General features: G+C 39.9%; 1 protein-coding gene across 1 annotated transcript in view; it reads left to right on the top strand.

Moving 5' to 3' along the window:
• SMPD3 (sphingomyelin phosphodiesterase 3) overlaps positions 1-7492 on the top strand; it is a gene marked incomplete at both ends in the record, with an annotated part of 35895 nt that extends 28403 nt beyond the window's left edge. The window contains 3 exons of the mRNA XM_080638052.1: positions 456-519; positions 5816-5978; positions 7391-7492. Coding sequence (XP_080494178.1) covers positions 456-519; positions 5816-5978; positions 7391-7492 — 329 coding nt within the window. The remainder of the gene's footprint in view (positions 1-455; positions 520-5815; positions 5979-7390) is intronic.
• Positions 7493-12498: the final 5006 nt, after the last annotated feature.

Raw genomic sequence — 12498 nt, 5'->3', positions numbered from 1 at the left:
AAGCAGTTCAACACCACCATGAACTGGTAGGATTCATCTTATAAAAGGTTTCATGGAACTGTAAGCTGTTTGTACCTAGTGCAACTCAGTTAGAAAAACTTTAGTTCAGCAGTTAGTCTTTCTCTAGAGGAGCAATTATAACTGTGAAGAGACTAAATGTAAGAATGTGGAATTGTTTAATAACATGGCTTTACACAGTTGTAGCAGAAAAAAAGCAAAAAATGAGACACTGGGGCTGAAAAACTGTCCCATTGCTGGAAGGGCACAAGCAATATTTTGGAAGGTGGCAGACAGTACAAAAGTCTGGACAGAGGAGCACTGAACACAATGTGCTTTCAGTGCAGTCCCTTCTCCCCCTAAGGATGCTGTCTTCACACACCCCTGCCCTCAAAAGCCTTCCGAGGGAGGTCACAGGAGGAGTGCTGGGACAGTCACATCTCCCTTTCTTTTCACAGGTACCTTGTTGGATCCTGAAGGACTGTATGATGATGAAGTGTGCACTCCAGATAACCTACAGAAGTATGCAATTCCTAATTCTCCCACATGCTTTAGACAATTCCTTCAAAAGCCAGTTTATTGCTTGCTATTTAACGTTTAAAAAACTGAGGGGTGTTTCATGGACTGTAAAAAATCCAAACCAAGAAAACAGCACCAAAACCCAACAAACCAATCAGTCTTTTACTCAGGGATAATTGGGGAAGGAGATAAAAAGGGAAAGAAAGGAGCTGCTTCTCTAAGTCTTAACAGAATTGGCTTCAGTGGGTGAGAAGATGAGAGCAACTAGAGTCAGTAGTGGTTTATTTCTCTAGAGTTGGTCCTACCTGGACAGCCCTATAGGACAGGAAACTGAGCACTGCCAAAAAGGGTACAGAAACAGATTGTCTGGAAGTGCTTTTGCAGGCAGCGAGCTCTGTGGTCACAGCCCTGTAAAGGACAGCAACAAAAGGAATGTCGAATTAAATAGCACATCAGCCACAGCTCAACATCTCAGTGATACTAGTGCAGCATTACTACCTTCTAAGGAATATCTGATATTGAGAAACAGGTTATCTTTGGTTTGAGCTAGCAGACTTACGAGAAATGCAAAAAACCCTTTAATTGCATAAGTCTGAGTTAGATTTCTTGCATACCTGTGCTGTTTGTCAAATAATATGCTAGTGGAGAGAAATTAATAAGCTTTTTACATTTCAGAGCAGCACTTGATTTCACTAATGTGATGATCCTTTCTGCGCCTTTTCTACCTTGAGGGCTAGTTTAATGGACTATGTTATTTGACTAACTAACTATAAAAGATGCTGTAGCTGTTAATTACCCAAATATCCTAAAGATGTAAAGTTATTTAAATTAATGCATCTGTGCAGATGCTTCAGTTAACACATGTAATGGAAACAGAACATTACATAGGCAGTTTCTGTTGGCATTTTTACTCACCAAGTACAGAACACGGCATGGTACAGATGGACATTAGTTGAATGTATTTAGGTGAAGCTACACTTTGAAGTTATCTTTATCAGTTTTGAACAAAGAATTTGAGTTCCAGACATAAGGTCTGGGCTTAGTTGATATTCAAATAAATAAGCATTTGTTACAGTAAGTCACGCTTTGTGCATTAAGGAGCCTGCAAAATTTCCAGGCATTTCTATTCACAGGTTGAAGACATAAATTTGGTACATGTGAAAGGGATTTCTGGAAAGCAAAAGTAAGGTAATTTGGCCCCACAATCAACTGCAAATGCAAATCTGTATGTGGGTGTAACATTTTATTTTATGGTTCCAGGAGCAGGCTTGGAACATTAAAAAAAACAAACTAAAAAAAAAAAAAAAAAAAAAAAAAAAAAAAAACCACAAAAAACCCCCCCCAAAAAAACCAACCAACCAAACAAAAAAAACACAAACAAACAAACAAAGAAAAAACCCAAGCCCAAGACCCCTGTGTTATCAGGCAGCCTTTTGAGACAATCTGTCAGCAATTACTTCTAGGGCATTTTGTTTTATACCCTGAACAGTTCCTTGTATTTGGCAATTAAGTTCCAGTGACAAATAAATGACTGATAAATAAAAGCCATCAAATGATCAATAAAGATTTAAGAGTATTACTGCCACTAGCTATGTGCAGGTACACCACTTCAGTATGATGTAACTGGAAAATATTCCTGAGTGCTGGCAACAGAATATAGATTATACCTTTTGCCTGCTCAGTGTGACATTGTTTTCTGCACAACGTTGTAATTCTCTTAGACCCCAGTTTCCACTAGCTTTTTATGCAGATGTGCAGAGAGCATAGATCTGCATGTGTACCTTATGTCTACATACATCTATGTACTTCAACAAGAGCCTGTCCTCTCACCTCTGCAAGAGACTGGTAAACATAAAAAATGCTGATAAATTCAGTAAAATTTAAAGCCATTAAGGAAATCTGAGCTTTAAAGATGCTTAAATGCTAACTAGCACAAAAGCTGTGGAGCTCTCTGTATCTAACAACCATCATTGATCTACATAGCAAAATAGGGTACAGCCTAAAATTGATCTCAATTTTTCAAAATAAACCTTGATCAAGCTTTACAGACTGTTCAAATAGACATTTAAATTGGCAGCGTAACCTATCTACAGAATTAGTTCTTCATCAGCACTCTTCTCTAGTTTATAAATAAAATTAAGTACTTCACATTACTAAACAAATTAGGCCATAAAAGCAGCAGAACTACTATTTCCTAAGTATCTCTTTCATCTTAAAAACAGCATATGTACAACATCGGACTAGAAGAACATACTTGTTACAAAAAATGAGCCAGTCACAACTGTGGAACAATAATTGTATGTGGCTGTAATTGTTACAATTAATAAGCTAGCTGTCACAGTCTGGGCCCTGCCCCAGTGCTGGAAGCTACACAAGCTTCTGCTCAGCAAGGCTTCACAAAAGGCACACAAATAATCTCATCTCACACAGATCATTGTCACTTTTGAGCAGAGCACTGGAGTAAGGCCATTTTCATCTCCAAACCCTGACTGGAGTCTGGCACAGGAGAGCACAGCTAAAAAATAAGATTTAAATGCTAGTTTTTCCAGGCTTCATTGCTAGACAGGGCTCAAAGTTCTGGGTGACAGGCTGCAGCACCAGTAACAGAGGTCCTCAACTCAGGTGCTTCATGCCTGAATGACGGATGGCCCTTGAAGGAGTGAGTTTTGCTTTATAGCTCCCTTACATACACTGTTCTTCACGCTCTTCCTGTGTTCACTGCAGCTACAGTCAGCACTACCAACTAGCTAGTGGTCAGAGAGCTGCCTGACAGAATGTTCATACTTAAACTCTGGAGTTACTTGGGGCTGAAGGTCTTTCAAGAAAAAAAATGAAGTTCCAATTACTTTCTATCCTCCCTTTCTTTGTGTCAATGAATTAAGCCAATTACTCTGACAAAATTCAGATTTAGTTGGGCAACTCACATGTAATTAGTTAAGTTCACTTAAGTTGTTAGCATGTTACTGTTGGCAGGGCACAGCCAGATGTCCAGTACTGGTGTCTGCTTCTTGCAGAGACAAACAGCAAACAACTGGATATGAAGTTTTAGGCAGAAGCAGATGCATGCACATTTACAATTTGTTTTCCTCATGTATTTAAAATAAACATTTCCCTTCCATGAACAGTTATGCAGGATGAGTGAATACCCAGTGTTTGCAGACTGTTGAAAGGACATAATTGAAGCTAAAACAAATTCATCTTTTAAATTAATGCAAATAATTTTTTTTGCCAGTAGCACTGCAGCGCTAGTCAGTAGTTTTTCTACTTTGTTACTTAATTAGCTTTGCCAAATATAAATACAATTTTTGAAAGAAGTCAGTCCCATCAAAGAGCTTGCTTTCTTGATCCTAGAAGAAGAATTCCAGGAAGTGAATCAATTGCAGTAGCTCTTTGTAGGATCAGTTTGCAAATGGGGTGCAGACAGCAAACTAATATGAGTTATTATATGACAGGCTAAAATAAAATAATACATAAAAGGAAGCTTGCTTTCATAAGCTGGTTACAATAAACTCCAAGAACCTTCTATACTTCACCAAGTCCAAAGTGGGTTAAGAAAAGTTCCAGCTAAATAACTATGTGACCAGAATTTTGTCACTGTTCTCTTTTGAGGACACATAAAATACTTCTTGTATGTCTCAAGTGACCCAGATATACAGATTATAATACTACTGAGACCTAATCAACTGCAGGAAGTGCTGTGCCCCCTCTGCCACCATTAAGATCCTTCCAAAGAGACAAAATTTGACAAAGAAACCATTTACTTCTCAACCATTAAAACACATCATGAGATTCAGGTGTTTTTCTCTTGGTTTTCCTTCATTCTGTACTTTCACATGCATGCATTAACAAACTCCTAAAACCAACATCATAAAAAAAAACAGGTGATCAAAAATATCTTATTTTTTCTCAAGGTGAAATTAAAGGCTTTATACCTGCTAGGACCCAAGTTCATGGCTCAGTGTTTTTTCTGAGACAGTTGATGATGTAGCTTAATATCTTAATCAACTCTTACAAGGGAAACCACAGAACCTTGAGCTCAGGTTTTGGCAGGAAAGTAAGGAAAATGATTTTCAAGGAGGTGGTTTTGAAAGGGGTTTGTTTACATTCTGAGTCAGATAGTAAAACCACAGCCTAACATATCCCTCTCTGCATGCACAGTTATTCCTCAAACCAGCTGCAACTGTACGTGGTCTTAATTGTCTGCACAATACCCTATGCAGGCAGTTACCATGTGGAGCTCCTGCTTTTGCAGGCGCAGTTGTTTCTGTTGTTGGTAGATCTTTTAAACAGATCACAAGAAGGTAAACCAAGTTTCCTTTTAAATCCAAGACAACAGAAAAACAGTACAGAACAGCACACCAACATTGAATTACTGTAAAATACAGGGACAGGGACCATTGTGGTAGCATGTTCACAGCAGGGCTAACTTCAAAAATTAGATCAAGTTGCTCATGGCCCCAATAGTCTTCTGTATAAAACACACTGCTAAGGTTTAAGCACCCAAAATAAGAATTTTAATAGGAAAGCTGCAGCTTATTTGCGTGAACACAGGACTGGTACCTAGAAACTGATTCTTAATTTCGAGTTGTTTTTGGCTGGACCAATCTCCTTGCAAGATGGGGGCAGGACTAACACACCCACTGAGTAAGTCCATCTCTGTAGAAGACTTTGGAGAGTGTCACATACAGGAATCAAATAAATTAGGCTGCCATTACTACTGAGGTAAGAACTTGGGGTCAAGGACACTGTAATCTGATGCTGAGGCTTGCTCAAAACCAGCTACCACCTGCCCAGGTGTGTGCTGCAGAAGCCATTCCTCATTCATATGCTATCTGTAAAACAGTTGTCTGAACCCCAGAAAGAGCTGCTCTGATCAGAATGGAGAGGTTTGTATTGAAGTACTCAAGTCTGTTCTGAAGTAACCCATGAAACAATCTCCTCCTCTGCTAGACTCAGCAATGCTGTAAATCAACAGAGGGGCTGTGGGCTGCAATATACTACACATAGCAGGCAGACAGGGTCCTTCTTGCAGGTGTCCGTGTTCCTGGCTACAAGGATAGGTCCAGCAGTGCAGCACCAGTGACACCAAACACGCCCTAAGGCTTTCAGAGCACTGTCAGTGTTTGTTTAGCACAGCCTTGTACTGGAAAACACACATGGAAGAGGATGTGCTCTGCAAGTTTAACAGTCCTTTTGGACAAATACCCTTAACAGGGATTTGGAGAGAATCTAGCACAATGCATGAAGGGACAGAATGAACAAACATTTAAAGCAATTGTTTTGTTTTTTAATGAAACAGGGTGCTGGAAAGTGAAGAAGGAAGGAAAGGATACTTGGTCTACCCCACCAGCAAGAACCACAGTTCCAGTCAAAAGGGGAGGAAGGCATCATTGAAAGGAAACGGGAGGAGGATTGACTACATGCTCTATACAGAAGAAGGTCTCTACCTGGAATGGAAAGTGGTGAGTTTCAGAGCTGATAAAAAGAGCTGTAACTCACACAACAAACTTGTCTGGATGGTACTGCAGCCTGTTCTGCTTGGATTCAAATTCATACTCCAAGGGGAACCTGCTGCTTTGCTATTTTCTACTTCTGCAAGCAAGTATGGAGTTTGTAAACCTATTATGTAAGCAAATTCAAGATGAGTAGCAGCACTGGTAGATATGCTGCTCCTCAACAACAAATAAAACACCTTGCTTCCAGTTCTTAAACTCTTGCCAGACTAAGTGTTTTGATGTTACCTACAGTCTGAATGATTCTTCCGTCTTCTTAAGTATCTGGATATTCTTTTATTGTGCCTACAACAAACCCTCCTAAGTTACAAGCCTGTGATGCACGGGCAGATGTTGATGTGGGCTAATCACAGTGGGATCTTGCACTGCACTGTCTGCTTCCTGGTGTAGGACCTTAGCTTATATAAAATTTCATTATGAAAAAGAGACACTAGTTCACATTTATCTACCATACCCTGCTGTAGCTGATGCAGAAGAGCAGGGAATAGAGCAGTTCAGCACAGCACAGTACCTCGATCTGCCTGTGCTCTGGGTGCACTCTGTGGACATGGCAGCTTAGCAGCTGGATTTTTTTCAGGCTTCCTGTTTCAGATGCACAAAATGCCCATGGTGCATCTGTATGGTAAACCCATCTCAGATTTTGCACAAACAGCAACAAAGCCAATAGTTGAACAGTTTTGACTCAGATTAAGTCATTGATAAGGCTCATGCTGGCAGCATAACTAAAACACGTGTGCTTCCTGCAAGCAATTCCTAAAGTACTGGTTAAGGAAGTACCTGGCTGGTGGAAAGGGAAAGCTGCATTGCATCATATGAATGCTAGAGTGGCGCCATCCAGCTGCAGAAGCTGGGAAGCACACAGTATTTCCTACAGAACATCAACTTGGTCCTATGAAATGTTGCCAGAACAAAGTCTGGAATTTGGAGACATGAGAAGCAGGGTTCCTCATCGCCTTAAGTCCCCAGGAACTTCAACACCTCAGTCTAGAAGACAGGCTTTCTTTTTAGCTGCATGCCATGGGTAGTGTGGTATAGCCAGCCCCTCTGTATGTACATGGATCACCAACTGCAGCACTGTAGATCAGTGTCTCCAACAGTGTAACGGAAAGAAAAGGTGCAACAGATTCCATCCAGACTAGTTTAACTGGTATCATATAAATGGTTCACCTCATCAACTGCATCACACTGACATGCCCTGCGAGGCAGATAGTTTACCAGATAGTTACCACACTAGGCTGGTCCCGCACGTCTACTAATGCAGAAAGGTAGTTCAAAGTAAATTAAAGAGAAGCATAAACCCTGAGTCCGGTGTGCGTTACCAGATCAGTTTTCCAATTCTTTTCTTTATTTTTCCTCTGCAGGAAGTGGAAGAGTTCAGCTTTATTACGCAGTTAGCAGGCTTGACAGACCACCTACCAGTAGCAATGCGTCTCATGGTTTCTACAGGAGAAGATGACCCTTAAAACTAACCAGCTTTGAGAGATAAGAAGAGGGAAACATTAACAATATTAAGAAAATATCAGAATAAGAATGAACTGTTCTGGTGCCACGTTAGGAAAAATGACCAGACTTGGGCTAATCCTGAACATACCAACAAAGGCAGATATAAAAAGGGAAGAAATGGAGGGGTTGTGGCCAAAAGCCACTGTCACAAGTTGGTCAGGCAACAGGGCAGGCCTGTACTACAATGCTTTCACTGTGGACTGAACGGAGCCAAGATGGAAGTCCTAATTCCTTCTGAACCAGTGCCATTCTTACTAAAACATGTTTTTATACTAATATATAGCACAATTTAGTTTGTAAGTAGTCTGTGAGTTAGTCCTGCTCTATGGTTTTTTGCATCATTTCTTTGTATAACTGATAAGCTAAAGCTTTGTTTCTTTTTTTAGCCAGTTTAAAGTTGTAGTAGCGTGCTTGCATCAGTAGCATGCGCCCGCACTGCATGCCACTCTGAGATAAAATAGTAAGATATCATGGGGAATATCAGAATGGAAGCAAGTTCAAAAATCAGATTACCAGCCAAAGCAAGGCATTCTGGGACCAGCAAATGCTTCTGTCCTTACAGATAGATCTTAAAGCAAATAAACAGAACCTGTATTCAGTTTGCAGACCAGTATCTTCCTGTCCTATTTAAGGATACTTCAAAGATTTGCAATTAGGACTTTAAGAACACAGTTCTACCCTTACTCCAGCTGTGTTCCCACTGAAATTATGAAGTATTGTGTCTGAATAATGACTCCAGAATTGGGCCTTCAGCTTTCTAAGAGCAAGTTATTCCCTTAAGAAGAAATATAGCTCCCCTGTAATGTTTCTTCTTTCTTTCCATACATGGGACAGTTCTGAATTATGGTATGGGATGATATGTATGTTACAGTAGCGTGAATAGATTCCTGTAGTACCATTGGTAACACCAGAGCCAACCTTCTGCCTTAGTTAGGGTAAGTGGGAAATAGCTTGTAAAATGCATGCTAGATATAGAGTTAAAATTAACATTTTTTGAGAAAAATGTAGAAGAGTGTATGACTTATAAGGCAGGATAACCTAACAATTTTCCAAAGGAATCAATCAGTACACTTAAAAGGAAAATGTAGCAAAACTAACTAGAGAGTAGAGAATAGAACTGTGACTCTCAGCCTTAGGCAACTGCAGCCTAGAAGCAGAGGGTTTGTTTCTGTCTGTGAGACACAAGTCTCCCTGTGTTATGCACTCACAGGCTTTAACAGGGGTCTTGCCAGTTAATTTGTATGTATGTTCTTTCCCTGCAGCTCTTTGAATGTGGGGCTCCCCTCTGTCATCCCTAAGACCTCACCTACCCAGCCTCTGTAACCTTAACAAAAATAATGAAAAGCCAAGGATCAGGTCCATGACAAGACTTGGTGTTTTCTTAGGGATTTAAATTCAGAAGGGTTTGTGTTGCTGGGAGAACAAGGGGATCCCTTGCATTTTCACTGATACTTAGTTTGTTCTGCCTACTTCATATTCAGTTTTAGCGCTATTTCCTTGTACATTAGAAATACCCAGTGTTAAAAAGAAAAGAGTTAATCTAATAGTTAGAGTTACCCCATTAAGTAAACTGTTTTAGTTATGCTGGCCACAAACTCCTGAAGATGCTCTTGTTTTGGTTTAGTATGCATCTGCTAGGAATCAGCTAGAGCTAAATCAGAAGAGATTGAAATTATAAATCCCAGTCTGTGCAGCCTCTAGTACTGGCTTAATCAGCTGCAGTAAACAGTGAAACTTTCACTTAGGTCAGCTTGATTTTGCAAGTAGAGATACAAAGCTTTAACAGTCATGAGAGTACTGGACTGACAGTACTGCCTAATCCCAAATAGACAGCAGGCCACTGTTCACGCACTCCCACGGCACCTGGTCTTGACACGTTTTACGCCTCATTTTCCAGTCCTGGCACTCCCTTCAGCAGAGACTGCCTCTAAACAGTGTACTGTGCCAAACCATGGGGGTAGTCTGCAACTGTAACCACAGGGACTCCAAAATACAACCAGACCTAATTCTGCTTTTTGATAAAATTAGGAATTCAAGTTTATAGCATCAGAGACTTGAGTGTACTGTCCCAGTGCACCACCAATTTCCCACTTTGTATGTTTCTCTTTATACAGAGGGTGCACATATGTGCAATGTGTTTTTCTGGTTTCTTATCTCCCCACCCAATTCAGAAAAAATTGTACCTGAAACACTGCTTTTAACCCTATTTTCTACCTTGCTTGTATTTTATTAACCTTTTTTTAAAAAAACAAATGGTATCAGTAGCAATTTGTGTGCTGTACAGCAGCTATTTCTCAGTAGTAAAATTAAATATAAGGTACAGTATTTTTAATAGCTTTCCTATCAATGTAAATTACAATTTGATATCCACTTCTCTAAGTATCAGTTGCAGGAGCTGAATTTGACACTTTGTGGGATATAATCCTAAAACTACTGCCAAACAATGTTACATTATTTACAGTAAACCAGGATGGTCTAAATTACTTTAAAAATCGGTTCTGTGGCTTTGTGCTGACTAAAAACCAGGCATTTTTTTTGTCAACTTTTTGAGATATGTTGGGAAATATTTTTTCAAATTGAAAGTAAAGTGGTTTAGATTTTGATGTTCTTAGTTTCTCAGTGATCATGAAATGGATAGTGGTAAAATGTTCTGTCAACATAATAAACATACATTTAATCAGTCTAGGTAGTTCTTACTAATTTACTGTCTTAAGGATCACCCTTGCAAGAGCATGCTGGGAGGTACAGCATTGTGGCACCACTATACAGATGCTCCTTGCTTTTGTGCATCAGTCCTGTGCCTTCCGATGCCTTCATATGCTTGCAGGAGTCAGAGAGCGTATGTACTGCTAAACTGTAATGAACAGGCTTTCCTTTCCAGGGGAGCAGGCTCCTGGAGAAAAGCAAGTTTGTATACACCACTGCTACCAGTTCCATAGATTGACTGGCAGACAATAATTCAGACAATGCCTGTACCAGCAGGTACCAATCATTACAAGCCTTAGACAGATACTATGTAATAGATTTGCATTAAAAAGGGGGTGGGGGAGGGAACTGGGAGAGAACTGTCAAGGAGAACATGCCCAGGAAATCAAACTCTGGATAGCTTTTTCAGATGTCAGTCCCAACTTAGTTAAGGATAGCATGGCCCAATTTATCAGTAGGATGTTACTTATTAGAAGATTGAGTTAGGCTTATTCGACTATGCTGCCCCACTTTGTACAGCAGTTTCAGGTATCTTCAAGAAGTTGGTGATAACACTATTCTTGGTTTAATAGCTGCCACTCAACAGGGATACTGTAGATGAAGTGTCATCTGTTTTTATAGAAGCTAGGTAATATCTCTCGTTTCTCATTTTCCATTTGCATTTTACAACAGCAGTGCTAGAACAAATGAACAGAATACACAAACAAGGCCAGCCAAAACCTCAGACGTTTTAAGGATGAAACTCTCAGACGTTTTAAGGATGTCAAGTCCTTACAAAGTCAGTACCTTTCAGTCACTTCAAAAACACAGCCTACAGAATGTAGCCTCTTGTGTACATCCAGATCCAGTTAATCTGTGCACTATTTGTCTGAGGGACACGTGATCCACCTGCTTTGCAGCCACTGAGGACCAGCAGTAGTGCCTAGTGTACTACGTCTCTATAACGAATTCAAGTGGTGGCCAGCTAGTTTTATTCCATCACAAACTGGATGCTTAATCACAGCTGTCTAAAGCAACTGAACTGTGCCATGGACTGGCTCCAACCTGCAGCCTGTTGTAGGGAAAACCCAGAGAAAGCTGCCTGGTGTAATGAGTTTACCTGTCTTGTGCTAGTAGTATGACAGTTTTGTCAAGGAAGCACTCTCAGCCAATCTGACTAGACCCTCAGTCCTACTTGATGGGTAAGACAGTTAAGATTTAAGGAACTTACAATTCCGGTAAGATTATTTTGTTGTTTTTTTGTTGTTTTTTTTTTAGTGGCTTTTCTTTGGTGTCCCCGATTAAGCCAATTAGTTGTCCTCAGTTTGGTCTTCAGTCTACCCTGGGATCACATAGCAGCACACATATGTCAGCACATACCATCAGCTCAAAAATGAAGCATTTTTACCTCCTGACACTACAGGAGTAAAACAGAAATACAGTTCTAGCACTCTGACAGACTCCCGGTTTTATCATCCATTGCAGTGAGAGTCAAATTGTTACTGAAGGTCTCATTTTTCCATGCCATTCTGTTTTAAATATAATCTTGATGCTTTTAAAGACTTGTATTATTGCTGAAGTTTAGAAATCCTGTACTACGAATAACCTTTTTTATTTCAATGATTTTTCGGTATTGTATCCTTCTGGAACCTAATGTTTTTATATGGTAAGCACACACCTTCTGACATTTTGTTATAAATGTATTAAAACAAAAAATTAAATATTTTCATTGGTTTCTTTACCTGCAAGAAAACCACAATCTCAGACCTGATAAAAGCAAGGCATTTTGAACAATAGAGTGGGGATTTTGTCTTTTATTGGTGCTGAAAGGAATAACTGGTTGATGCAAACAAGATAATAAAATTTCAATGCTTGAATGATTCTGTGCAGTCCACTTTTTCTCATTTTGTGATGTGAAGTCTGATGTCACTCGCAGAAATCTGACTCTAAGATTACAGTCTCCCTGTGCTATGCTGTTGTAGTGAATCTGCAGAAAATAAAGGCTGAAAGAAATGAATGCTTTTAACATCCTCCACAGCTCAAACATCCCCCCTCACAGATGCACCCTGCTGAGTGCTTCACACACGCATTGCCCACTGTAGGCTGCAAACCTGAATCTCCATTTCTCCAACAAGGACAAGGATATCCACTCTGCAGCATTCTGTTCGTATTTAATATAAGACCACTTCACAAGAACAATTTCTTCGTATACAGCCTTGACATCTCAACAGTTATCTAGTCCCTGAACTAATGAGAGTATGTTTTTATCTTTGGCTGGATG

Source organism: Psittacula echo (assembly GCF_963264785.1).
Source record: "Psittacula echo genome assembly, chromosome: Z".
Classification (NCBI taxonomy): domain Eukaryota; kingdom Metazoa; phylum Chordata; class Aves; order Psittaciformes; family Psittacidae; genus Psittacula; species Psittacula echo.
This window is presented reverse-complemented; position numbering and strand designations above follow the sequence as displayed.